The following is a 14,456-nucleotide window of genomic DNA, read 5'->3' on the forward strand; positions in this document are numbered from 1 at the left end:
AAGAGTGTGGGATTGATACCTTTATATTAATAATTGATAATCCTCACTGTACAAGTCGTTGGGTCACGAGACGGCAATGTATGTGTGTGTGTGTGTGTGTGTGCGTGTCATAATAAACAGTGTTTATTGAGTCGGAACTAAGATAATGAGATACCAATCCGCCTCAGAGCAATGTTTATCAAAATGGTGTCTCTTTACCCACGATGAATATGTGAATATCCAATGGCTATTAAAGACAAAATGTTTCATATTGCATTCCAATAGCAGACGCTTCACAGTAGGAACCACAGTAGGAACCACTGGCCCCCATGCTGTCACAGCACTGACATTTCAAAGCACACAAGGATAAAGAGAAACGACAAATATAACCAGTTGAAACATCTGGTTTGTGACAAATATCCGGCGTGCATTTTGATTTGAGAATATTGGTGCTTACAGTATACCCCATGTGGAATGCTGATGGGACAAACTGTCACAGTTTGTCACAATGTTTGGATCTATTATTAAAATCTATATCCCCTCAGGCCTTTCTCTCTTTGCTTATCATGTACAGGTAACTGCCAAAATAATAGTGTCACATCCCTCCAATAGAGTTCCAGACACTTGTAGAATCTATGCCAAGGTGCATTGAAGCTGTTCTGGCGGATCGTGATGGCCCAACGCCCTACTTTATATTGGTGTTTACTATATTTTGGCAGTTACTTGTACATAACACCCCTGGGGCCAATGCAAAATGATCGACATCGACCTCAATCTAATAAAACAACATTATTCCTTTCTCTCTATCCCCAAAACACACAGGTCCCTTCTTTCTCTTATCTGTTGTGTTGTCATGATGAAGGTTTCTCTAATGAGGCCCAAAATGGCCACCTCATTGCTCTCTCGTTAGTTTGTTTGTTTTGGAGCCGTACGCTAGCTGGGACAAATGATCTTCTCATTATAAACACAGAGAATGCCACTGAAGTGGCTCTCTATTCCCTATCTCTGGTCAAAAGTAGTGCACTATAAAGGGAATAGGGTGCCATTTGGGACGCTGACTCTAACTACATTCAATGTGCTTTAGGGCTCTATTGCTTTATTCCAGAGGACCTACATCCTTCCATTCACCAGCATATTGTTGTTGTCTGAGTTCTAAGACATGCACTCAATGCCATTATCCAAACCCATGGGTGCGTCTCAAATGGAACCACCCATTTGGGACGCAACACATATCTTAATGATTACTCCATGTCTATCAGAGGGCTTCATCAATTCCTCTAAAATTACATTCCTGTAAAAACGATCACATTAATTGGCTCTATCCGATCTTTAACACTGGCTCATGTAAATGTATTACACATCCACCAACCTACACTATAACAGCGATGCACCGATTCTTGTTTCCACCCATTCTAAGAGGTGTCAGATGTTAGTGACAACAATGAACAAATGGAGCAACTTTACGCTCTCGCCTTATTCAAAAAGGGTGAGTAAATGATGCGATCACGTGACTGTTATTGCACCCCGTGGAAGGGGCATGGCATCCCTCATAAACGCCCCCTGCTGTGATGAATGTGCCTATAACAGACCGATTGGAAGCGGAAACACATTTTACAGTCGGGAGAGATTCATCTCGAAGAATATCATTAAACTGAAGAGAGAAGGAAAGTACGGATGTCTGTCCCTTGGGTATAAGCATCCCAGTTGGATGCAGATATAAGATCTTAATTTGAGTCAGTTTGCTAGGGCAGGAAAATAATCCTGGAGCAGCAGGTAATGTGAATTATTATGTGGATTATGTGAAGGAAAATTCTCAGCAACAAAAGAGTGATCAAAATAAGATCAATCCTACATCTGTACATGTTTTATAAAGTCGGTTTGATTTGGACTATTAGATTATACTTTTTTACATACAGTGCTGCAAAGAGGAATTGGACATTTATGAACGTAGAGAGCATGGTGTACATTTTCACCATTTAGCAGACGCTTGTATTCAGAATGACTTACAGGAGCAATTAGGGTTAAGCGCCTTGCTCAAGGGCACCTCAACAGATTTTTCACCTAGTTAGCTCAGGGATTCGAACCAGCAACCTTTTGATTTCTGGCCCAACGCTCTTAACCGGTAGGCTAACTGCCTCCCCCGGTACATGTATTGTCACATACAGTTTATGTCAAATATGATTATATTGCATAGGTCAGGGTTTGAATGGGGCATCAAAACGCCTTTAGTTTATAAAGATTGGAAAGTGGAGGTTGTTTCTCATTTGAAAGTGGAGATTGTTTGTTTTGGGGTGGATACAGAAATCGATGTTTGTGATGGATGGCTGGGAAACTTGATGCTTGTGTTACTGCTTGTCTGCCACACATGATTCATACACTGTACCAATCAACAGTCTCCTGAAGGTTTTTAATCCACATCCAAAAAGACTCCTTTATCCTCCCAAAAATACTTACATTGGCCACTGTGTATTGATGATAAAAGGCTAAACTTCTAGGATATAGACCATTACAAAAAGTAGTCTGTGCACAGATTCTTCTGTTTTTACTCTATCCCTGAAGCGTACAGTATACCTGATGCCATTTTGAAAAGTAATGCCAAAACAGGAATTAGAGGCCTTGTTTTTGTAGTCACTCTCAAGATTAGAGATCTGGCACCAATGAACGCCATGAAAAATTAAACCACAGAAACAAGGAAAGTAAACAAACGGCACGCACACGCAGCATTGACAAATGCATATCATTATTTTTTTCAATTAATATGAAATATTACTGGTGACCTTCCCAGCCCTGAATTATTTTATTGTTGGGCTCCGTTGGAAAAATCTGAAAAGTTCTCCATTATTATAATTACTCATCTGTTTAGGCCCGGCATGTAGGGCCCGGACATTATGCATGTGCGGATAAATTCCAGCGGATAGTGTTTTATTCAGACACATCTGGGATTTGATGGATGTTTAGCGGTTGCTGTATTCCTTTTATTTGGCTCCGCGCTGCAGAATGCACGGATAGATACAATCCAGGAACATCTCAACATGACAGCATGAATTGTAAATCACTACTCTCCTCGAGCAGCTGGTGTCATACCAGGGAGGACGCCGCGGTAAGCAGTGTAGAAACAGGAAGAGGCAGGTTTGATGGGGGAACAAGAGCGCTAGTAAGCTCGTCTGAGGAGGAGGAGACTGGGGAAACACAGTGTAACCCCTATACCTGGGTTCAAATAGTAGTTGTTTTTTATCAAATACTTTGAGTGTTTGATTGAGCCTGCCTGGAGTGCCAGATGGGTGGAATGTACACTTCTGGGATGATTCCATGGCTCAATTAAGTGGAGCTAAACTACTTGAAAGAAAAAGACCAACAAACCCAGGTCTGGGTACCCCACTGCACAGGTGGTGTAGCAGACTGGGGTTTGCTTGGTACATTGAGACAGTGAGATTCATAGCTCACTCCACAGTATCTCTATTAAAGCAGCATGCAGTCATGCTAGTCTCTTTGCATTAGCCTTGTTGACAACGTGTCTGACCTCTCCCAGCTTGTTAGTGATACACAGAGACACTCCCCTACAGGGACAGAGGACAGGGAGCAGATTGGGTTTGATGTAGACGGATAGAGAAAGAGCTCTGTGTCTGTGTCTGGCTATGTGTCTAGCTGTGTGCCTGCCTGTCTGTCCCTCTGTCTGTCCGTCCGTCCGTCTGCCTGTCTGTCTCTGTGTGTGTCTTCGGGTTTATTGTGGCATATCTTAAACAGAGCACCCTACACTAAAGGTTCTTAAATGGTTCTTCCTCAGCTGTTAAGGTTCTTTGGAGAACTCTTGCCCAATAAAGAACCTTTTAGTTAATTGGGGGGTTCTTGACGTGGCATCGACGGTTCTTCAGAATTCTAAAAGGTTATTGAAATGTATGGAGGCCTTCAGATGTGTCCCTTTCATAGCACACAGCACATTGGCCAGTGTTAACTAGTGTTGATTTTTCAGTGTAATATTTCCAGTGTTGATTCAAGAGTTCAAGTAACACAGTAAAGAGTTAAATTAACACTCATGGAAAGAACCATCCCATTTAAGGTATGGGATCACTCTGAAGAACCTTATTTGGTTCCAACTGGAATCTTTATTTTTAAGAGTGAAGGCTCTCCTACTGCCACACTACTCCTTCTCAGTGCTCAGAACTCAACAAGCAAGGAAATGTCCATGGTGAACCATATAGATCAGTGATCCTCAACCCTGCTCCTCAAGAGCCAGAATACTGCAGGTTTTTGTCCCAGCTCAGCGGTGAAACATCTGATTCAGCCAATCAAGCTGTTGTTTGAAGATCAATGAATTAGCTGAATCAGGTGTAATGGCACTTAGCTGAGACTAAACGTGCAAGCGCAAGGCTTTATCTGGAAACCTTACTATCTGTCAAATCCTTGCTACCTCCGTCTTTGTTTCCTCAATAATTCCTCTCAAAGGGATCTTGGATCCATTCCTCCAATGCAATTTGAGAGGAATTGAGGAATGGGAGGAATGAAGGATTTGACAGTAAGGTTTTCAGACAGCCCAGCACTGAGAATCACTGCAATTAGATACAGTGGAGAGAACAAGTATTTGATACACTGCCGATTTTGCAGGTTTTCCTACTTACAAAGCATGTAGAGGTCTGTAATTTTTATCATAGGTACACTTCAACTGTGAGAGACGGAATCAAAAACAAAAATCCAGAAAATCACATTGTATGATTTTTAAGTAATTAATTTGCATTTTATTGCATGACATAAGTATTTGATACATCAGAAAAGCAGAACTTAATATTTGGTACAGAAACCTTTGTTTACAATTACAGAGATCATACGTTTCCTGTAGGTCTTGACCAGGTTTGCACACACTTCAGCAGGGATTTTGGCCCATTCCTCCATACAGACCTTCTCCAGATCCTTCAGGTTTCGGGGCTGTCGCTGGGCAATAAGGACTTTCAGCTCCCTCCAAAGATTTTCTATTGGGTTCAGGTCTGGAGACTGGCTAGGCCACTCCAGGACCTTGAGATGCTTCTTACGGAGCCACTCCTTAGTTGCCCTGGCTGTGTGTTCCGGGTCATTGTCATGCTGGAAGACCCAGCCACGACCCATATTCAATGATCTTACTGAGGGAAGGAGGTTGTTGGCCAAGATCTCGCGATACATGGCCCCATCCATCCTCCCCTCAATACGGTGCAGTCGTCTTGTCCCCTTTGCAGAAAAGCATCCCCAAAGAATGATGTTTCCACCTCCATGCTTCACGGTTGGGATGGTGTTCTTGGGGTTGTACTCATCCTTCTTCTTCCTCCAAACACGGCGAGTGGAGTTTAGACCAAAAAGCTTTATTTTTGTCTCATCAGACCACGTGACCTTCTCCCATTCCTCCTCTGGATCATCCAGATGGTCATTGGCAAACTTCAGACGGGTCATGCGCTGGCTTGAGCAGGGAGACCTTGCGTGCGCTGCATGATTTTAATCCATGACGGCATAGTGTGTTACTAATGGTTTTCTTTGAGACTGTGGTCCCAGCTCTCTTCAGGTCATTGACCAGTGAGGCTGATCCCTCACCTTCCTCATGATCATTGATGCCCCACGAGGTGAGATCTTGCATGGAGCCCCAGACCGAGGGTGATTGACCGTCATCTTGAACTTCTTCCATTTTCTAATAATTGCGCCAACAGTTGTTGCCTTCTCACCAAGCTGCTTGCCTATTGTCCTGTAGCCCATCCCAGCCTTGTGCAGGTCTACAATTTTATCCCTGATGTCCTTACACAGCTCTCTGGTCTTGGCCATTGTGGAGAGGTTGGAGTCTGTTTGATTGAGTGTGTGGACAGGTGTCTTTTATACAGGTAACAAGTTCAAACAGGTGCAGTTAATACAGGTAATGAGTGGAGAACAGGAGGGCTTCTTAAAGAAAAACTAACAGGTCTGTGAGAGCCGGAATTCTTACTGGTTGGTAGGTGATCAAATACTTATGTCATGCAATAAAATGCAAATTAATTACTTAAAAATCATACAATGTGATTTCCTGGATATTTGTTTTAGATTCCGTCTCTCACAGTTGAATTGTACCTATGATAAAAATTACAGATCTCTACATGCTTTGTAAGTAGGAAAACCTGCAAAATCGGCAGTGTATCAAATACTTGTTCTCCCCACTGTATAAAGTAAAATCATAACAACCACAAGCATTGTAACAATAGTTGTAAGGGAATGAAAGCAGGTGACCACGTACCCACACACCTTGGCAGAGGTGCGCTCCACATGCGCCTCCCCCCTCCCAGGCAGTTGACCTCTGGCACCCCCTCCAGCCGGTAGCCCATGTTGCAAGAGAACGTCAGGGTGTCCCCGATGCCGAAGCCATATCCGTTCCTCCGGCCGAACTGTGGCATCCCCGGGTCCTCACATGGCTCCAAGTTGTACTCTGAAGAAGGAGGAGAGAAATTGTGTCATGTCAAACCTTTCGACCTTGTACATTCAATGAGGGTTTGTTTGAAAGCAGTGCATAAGCTATCCTTTTTAGATAAAACTATACTAAATATCACCAAATAATTGATTAAAACACACTGTTTTGCAATGAAGGTCTACAGTAGCCACAACATCATTCTGTAGGGTAGCACCATGGTGTAGCCGGAGAACAGCTAGCTTCCGTCCTCCTCTACACAGTAATTATGACAACTTCCGTAGGATGTCCTCCAACCTATCAAAGCTCTTGCAGCATGAACTGACATGTTTTCCACCCAATCAAAGGATCAGAGAATGAATCTATTACTGAAAGCATAAGCTACAGCTAGCTAGCACTCCAGTGCATACAATGTGGTGAGTAGTTGACTCAAAGAGAAAGTAAGACAATTGTTGAACAGTTTTGAACAAATTAATTTCTTCAAAAATTATGGAGAAGCGAGAGAGAGTATTTCTTTAGTAGTCTTTTTTTATTATTATTCACTTACTTAGGTAGCGAATGCAGCTAGCTAGTTTAGCCTCAAACACCCGGCTCAAACAGAGAGGGATGCTATGTTAGCTAACTGGCTATGGCTATCCAACACTGGAACTCTTCCATGTCAAGAAAAGCTTTTGGTTTTATTAATTTATTGCCACCGTGGCCCACCGGCGTAACTACTAAACTGCTTGCTGCATGATTGTGGCGGGTTTACTAATGAGTTAGTTCTAGTAGTTATGTTGACATTGACGTTAGCTATGGTGACAATGATGTAGGCTGTGTGTAGCGGTTAGTGGTTATTATATGAAGGTTTGGCTTGGAAAGTTTTTTCACCTGGTCACAGACAGCTGATATGTTGTGCACTGAAGTCCACAAGCGAAGGGAAAAGGTGAGAGGAGGAGAGTGCGTAGATGCGAGTAGGAATTATACAATGATCAAAGGGATCATGCTGTTTGTATGTGGCTGCTATGAAAGTGAACTTTCTTTGCGTGTGATCAGGGTTGTATTCATTCCGCCAATTCTGTTAAAAAACGTTTCTTAAATGGAAGCAAACAGAATGAAACAAGGATAAACATACCTGAATTTGTCCAATAGAAACTATAGTTTGCAACTGTTGGACTAATAATTACACCCTAGATCAGCTAGATGCAAGCAAGAGTGTGCAAGGCGATATTGAAAGTGTCAATGTCTATCACCTTGATTACTCAGATTTCTCTTGACCTGTGCACCTACTTTGTAAACTTTCATTCATAGGCTAGGTTGCAGCAACCTCATGATGGGTATAGGGAAAATGTGAGTATTATTATGTAGTAACCTAAACCTATCGATGTTACATTGAGCTGGGTGAATGGAATATGAATGACAGTCATCCAATATGCTGAAATAGAAATAAGGCCATGCTCCTAAAAAAATAATCATCCTCCCTCATCTTAAACAGCACCGACCGCCAATGCAATCTAATGATCTAATACAGTCGTTCAAACAGGCGTCACTGCACACTCACGCTTATCAATCTAACGATCTAACAACTCACACACACGCACATGCACGTGTACACACACACCAAGTTTCCTCGTGGCAATTTCAGACTGTAGGCATACACTCTTCTAACGGCCATGGTGCGTTATGAGCGTAAACAAATAACTGTCTTTGCACTGTCACTGAATGAGACAAGAACTGGGGTTGAGTCCCTGTCAGTCTGCCCTCCGAATTTGCTACAACGTTCTGCTACATAGCCCAGGCAAACACCTTGCAAAAAATCTATGCATAATTGCAACTATTAACGACCTTATCCATGGTGCTTTACTAACAGTAGTATTTCCCCCTTATTGCAACTATCCTTCTAACGACTATAGGCTAGTAGGCTACGTGAGTACACCCAATAAAACAAATTATCTTGCCATGCTGGTGTAGACCGGGGGCTATGCATGTGTGTATGTCCCACGTCAAGCTGCTCTCCAAAATTGCCACAACACCGCTATTTGGCAGCCCATTATAAACCTATAGCAGCCCACTAGATTGAGTACCCTAAACTGTAGGCTAATCATACGTTACAGTGGGCAAGGGAAAGTCAATTATCCAACGGCTGCGGGAGGCATAAACAATGAAACAGGAGTTTTATGCAAACGTGTCTGTGGGAGGAGAGGCATCTCAAGGAACACTTCTGCATGCACAAAGCAGCTAATCTGAGGGCTGTTTGAATATATTCATGGATGGATTCTCCCTTTCTTGAAATAATTGTTGATGTAAATATAGGCCTATTAGATAAATGATGATAGGCTATATAGGCTATAAAGAAATAATCAGTGATCTGACATGACTAGGTTGGTAGCCTAGTGTAATATCTCCTGTCACTATCCATCTATCTGTAATGTCTTCAAGGATGGGAGGAATGAAGAATGGTTGGATGGATCGGCTGGTTAGGATGGATGGAAGGATCCCAAAACAGGGGCTCCGTCTCCATTATAGGCTATTTGTTTCAGCTATACCTCTAATTTAGGCTACCACTTGTTTACCTTATAGAGGCTAGTGGCTAGACCTGTTGGCTGTTTTAATAATGGAACGTAAAATTACTTGTCTCAGATGGGGCTTTACCCAAACCCCTGCCCCCCACCCCGTGGCTATGCAAGGTCCATGACAGGGGTTTGGGGGCAGCCCTTGAGCCCGACAGGGACACGCAATCCTTCTCCACTTACATTCATAAGATAGTAAGCATAGGCCTATGAGGCTACTTCATTGGAAGTGTAGCCTACATAAAACACCATGCCATTACACACACATTTGTAAGTTAAACACTGTCAACAAACCTTATCAACATCTTTCTCCTTTAGATCTCAGAAGGGATGACATCCTGAAGGACATTTCTAATTTAAGCTACAATATCTATGTACAGTGGGGGAAAAAAGTATTTAATCAGCCACCAATTGTGCAAGTTCTCCCACTTAAAAAGATGAGAGAGGCCTGTAATTTTCATCATAGGTACACGTCAACTATGACAGACAAAATGAGAAATAAAATCCAGAAAATCACATTGTAGGATTTTTAATGATTGTATTTGCAAATTATGGTGGAAAATAAGTATTTGGTCAATAACAAAAGTTTCTCAATACTTTGTTATATACCCTTTGTTGGCAATGACACAGGTCAAACGTTTTCTGTAAGTCTTCACAAGGTTTTCACACACTGTTGCTGGTATTTTGGCCCATTCCTCCATGCAGATCTCCTCTAGAGCAGTGATGTTTTGGGGCTGTCGCTGGGCAACACGGACTTTCAACTCCCTCCAAAGATTTTCTATGGGGTTGAGATCTGGAGACTGGCTAGGCCACTCCAGGACCTTGAAATGCTTCGTACGAAGCCACTCCTTTGTTGCCCGGGCGGTGTGTTTGGGATCATTGTCATGCTGAAAGACCCAGCCACGTTTCATCTTCAATGCCCTTGCTGATGGAAGGAGGTTTTCACTCAAAATCTCACGATACATGGCCCCATTCATTCTTTCCTTTACACGGATCAGTCGTCCTGGTCCCTTTGCAGAAAAACAGCCCCAAAGCATGATGTTTCCACCCCCATGCTTCACAGTAGGTATGGTGTTCTTTGGATGCAACTCAGCATTCTTTGTCCTCCAAACACGACGAGTTGAGTTTTTACCAAACATTTCTATTTTGGTTTAATCTGACCATATGACATTCTCCCAATCCTCTTCTGGATCATCCAAATGCACTCTAGCAAACTTCAGACGGGCCTGGACATGTACTGGCTTAAGCAGGGGGACACATCTGGCACTGCAGGATTTGAGTCCCTGGCGGCGTAGTGTGTTACTGATGGTAGGCTTTGTTACTTTGGTCCCAGCTCTCTGCAGGTCATTCACTAGGTCCCCCCGTGTGGTTCTGGGATTTTTGCTCACCGTTCTTGTGATCATTTTGACCCCACAGGGTGAGATCTTGCCCAGATCGAGGGAGATTATCAGTGGTCTTGTATGTCTTCAATTTCCTAATAATTGCTCCCACAGTTGATTTCTTCAAACCAAGCTGCTTACCTATTGCAGATTCAGTCTTCCCAGCTTGGTGCAGGTCTATAATTTTGTTTCTGGTGTCCTTTGACAGCTCTTTGGTCTTGGCCATAGTGGAGTTTGGAGTGAGACTGTTTGAGGTTGTGGACAGGTGTCTTTTATACTCATAACAAGTTCAAACAGGTGCCATTAATACAGGTAACGAGTGGAGGACAGAGGAGCCTCTTAAAGAAGAAGTTACAGGTCTGTGAGAGCCAGAAATCTTGCTTGTTTGTAGGTGACCAAATACTTATTTTCCACCATAATTGGCAAATAAATTCATTAAAAATCCTACAATGTGATTTTCTGGAGAAGAAAAATCTCAATTTGTCTGTCATAGTTGACGTGTACCTATGATGGAAATTACAGGCCTCTCTCATCTTTTTAAGTGGGAGAACTTGCACAATTGGTGGCTGACTAAATACTTTTTTTCCCCACTGTATATGACCCCAAAAAACTTCAGGGATGGCTAACTGAAAGGATGATTTTTTCCCCCCCATCAATTATTGAAGGTGTGTATCTGGGTGAGGCCTAGTCAGAGTGGATGTTAGAGCACTGGACAGAGCACAGGACAGAGCACAGGACAGAGCACTGGACAGAGCATGGAACAGAGCACATGACAGAGCACTGGAGGCATGTGAAGCTAGACGGAAAGGAGCTATCAGACCAGTCCACTTGGAGATGGTAACAAGCACAAACACCAGAGCGACTGACCCATACAATCTCTATCTCCCTCTCTCTCAAACACACACACATGCACGCACACACACGTGTACGTACACACAAGCATGCGTTGAGGAGGCTGCTCTTGAATGGACACACATATGCACACACACCAACAGCAACCCACCCACCCACACACTCCTCCTACTCACCAGAGAAGGTAATATTGAATCCCTCGTAGGATATAGAAAAGTCAGATATGAAGCGCAGCTGGGCCTTGAAGTTCCCGTAGAGCCCTGCATTGGTTGGCGAAGGCAGCTCGTTACCCGTGAGGCGTGCCAGGGGCCGGACAAAGCTGCCATTCTCAGTGATGAGCAGGTAGTCATGGTGATCCTCCAGGTGGAAGGTGTTGAAGGTAAATTGGACCCCTATTGGGACAAACACTAAGGTGTTCAGCCAATAATAAGCCAAGTCAAGAGGAGAACAGCCAATAATATGGTTCAAGCTACCTGTCAACCTCCCCCTGATGAAATTATCAAATTCAATTGAAACGACGGTTTAATCTGAGAGGAGAAGAGCCAAGTGGAGGGAGAGACGACTTAATTTCATTACATTCAAAGGTGAGGTCAGTTAATATAAAACAAGAAGGCTCTGGGTTTTCTTTTTCTTTTTTGGGGGGGGAGGGGGGGGTGCTGCATTTCAATTCGGGGGTGATTATTCAGAGAAACATATTGAATATCTTAGCAGCTATGGGAAATTAAAATTCCAAGGAACTTTCATTATTCTCAATCCAGAGTTTTGTATTATATTGATATTTCAGCAAGATGGGCTGGGCTGGGAAGTGGACCTACAGTGAATCTGTATTCATGTCTGTTCCATTCCCACACCGCCTTTTACCAGCATGCTGATAAAGGGAATAAGAGTCCATTCTTGAGATGTTTATTAATTCACATATAATTGAACAGCATCAACATTTTTAAGGATTGTTTGCTTGTTTCTCTTAATTAAATGATTTATATGTTATATATCTTCAAGCAGAATAGCTATGTCAAAAACAGTTATGAAGGGTCACATTCCATTATAAATATGATTGTAGTAGTTAATAACCCAGGCTGACCTTTGCCGTGGCTGACCTCCACCGTCCAGGTACAGTTTAGTGAGCTAGGATACATCTCAGGATATCCAGGGGACAGGATGGTGCCGCCGGGCCCTCGCACGTCCCCTCCACACAACGCTGGGGGACAAAGAGGGGGACACACTTTACTTTATTGTCCATGTTTTTGCAGAGAACAGAAACAGTGCTCTTCACTGTAATCTGTAATATCAATACTATGGATGCCAGTCTCTCTTCACTAAAAGTAGAGGAGAGACTGACTGCATCAATTCTTCTTTTTATAAGAAACATGAATGTGTTGAAAATTCCAAGTTGTTTGCATAGTCAACTTATACACAGCTTTGACACACACACTTACCCCACCAGACATGCCACCAGAGGTCTTTTCACAGTTCCCAAATCCAGAACAAATTCAAGAAAATGTACAGTATTATATAGAACCATGAATGCATGGAACTCCCTTCCATCTCCGATTGCTCAAGTGAACAGCAAACCTGGTTTAAAAAAAACAGATAAAGCAACACCTCACGGCACAACGCCTCTCCCCTATTTGACCTAGATATTTTATGTGTATGTACTGATATGTAGGCTATGTGTGACATTTTAAATGTATGTAGCTCTGAAAAACAGTTTCTATATCAAGGCCATCAGACTGTTAAATAGCCTTCACTAGCACATTAAAGGGTGCTGCCTATATACATACAGTTGAAGTCGGACATTTACATACACTTAGGTTGGAGTCATTAAAACTAGTTTTTCAACCAGTCCACAAATTTCTTGTTAACAAACTATAGTTTTGGCAAGTCATTTAGGGCATCTACTTTGTGCATGACAGAAGTAATTTTTACAACAATTGTTTGATTATTTCACTTATAATTCGCTGTATCACAATTCCAGTGGGTCAGAAGTTTACATACACTAAGTTGACTGTGCCTTTGAACAGCTTGGAAAATTCCAGAAAATGATGTCATGGCTTTAGAAGCTTCTGATAGGCTAATTGACATAATTTGAGTCAATTGGAGGTGTACCTGTGGAAGTATTTCAAGGCCTACCTTCAAACTCAGTGCCTCTTTGCTTGACATCATGGGAAAATCAAAAGAAATCAGCCAAGACCTCAGAAAAATAACTGTAGACCTCCACAAGTCTGTTTCATCATTGGGAGCAATTTCCAAACGCCTGAAGGTACCACATTCATCTGTACAAACAATAGTACGCAAGTATAAACACCATGGGACCACGCAGCCATCATACCGCTCAGGAAGGAGAAGCGTTCGGTCTCCTAGAGATTAACGTACTTTGGTGCGAAAAGTGCAAATCAATCCCAGAACAACAGCAAAGGACCTTGTGAAGATGCTGGAGGAAACAGGTACAAAAGTATCTATATCCACAGTAAAATTAGTCCTATATCGACATAGCTTGAAAGGCCGCTCAGCATGGAAGAAGCCACTGCTCCAAAACCGCCATTAAAAAAGCCAGACTACGGTTTGCAATTGCACATGGGGACAAATATCGTACTTTTTGGAGAAATGTCCTCTGGTCTGATGAAACAAAAATAGAACTGTTTGGCCATAATGACCATCGTTATGTTTGGAGGAAAAAGGGGAAGGCTTGCAAGCCGAAAAACACCATCCCAACCGGGGGTGCACGGGGGTGGCAGCATCATGCTGTGGGGGTGCTTTGCTGCAGGAGGGACTGATGCACTTCACAAAATAGATGGCATCATGAGGAAGGAAAATTATGTGGATATATTGAAGCAACATCTCAAGACATCAGTCAGGAAGTTAAAGCTTGGTCGCAAATGGGTCTTCCAAATGGACAATGACCCCAAGCATACTTCCAAAGTTGTGGCAAAATAGCTTAAGGACAACAAAGTCAAGGTATTGGAGTGGCCATCACAAAGCCCTGACCTCAATCCTATAGAAAATGTGTGGGCAAACTGAAAAAGCATGTGCAAGCAAGGAGGCCTACAAACCTGACTCAGTTACACCAACTCTGTCAGGAGGAATGGGCCAAAATTCACCCAACTTATTGTGGGAAGCTTGTGGAAGGTTACCCGAAACGTTTGACCCAAGTTAAACAATTTAAAGGAAATGCTACCAAATACTAATTGAGTGTATGCAAACTTCTGACCCACTGGGAATGTGTTGAAAGAAAGAAAAGCTGAAATAAATAATTCTCTCTACTATTATTCTGACATTTCACATTCTTAAAATAAAGTGGTGATCCTAACT

General features: G+C 42.6%; 1 protein-coding gene across 1 annotated transcript in view; it reads right to left on the minus strand.

Moving 5' to 3' along the window:
- The window catches only part of LOC311132780 (CUB and sushi domain-containing protein 3-like), a gene marked incomplete at its 3' end in the record, with an annotated part of 471,294 nt that overhangs the window by 214,180 nt on the left and 242,658 nt on the right, over nt 1-14,456 (minus strand). The window contains 3 exon segments of the mRNA XM_084166101.1: nt 6,200-6,388; nt 11,324-11,539; nt 12,229-12,345. Coding sequence (XP_084022227.1) covers nt 6,200-6,388; nt 11,324-11,539; nt 12,229-12,345 — 522 coding nt within the window.

Source organism: Coregonus lavaretus (assembly GCF_964263955.1).
Source record: "Coregonus lavaretus genome assembly, chromosome: 7".
Classification (NCBI taxonomy): Eukaryota; Metazoa; Chordata; class Actinopteri; order Salmoniformes; family Salmonidae; genus Coregonus; species Coregonus lavaretus.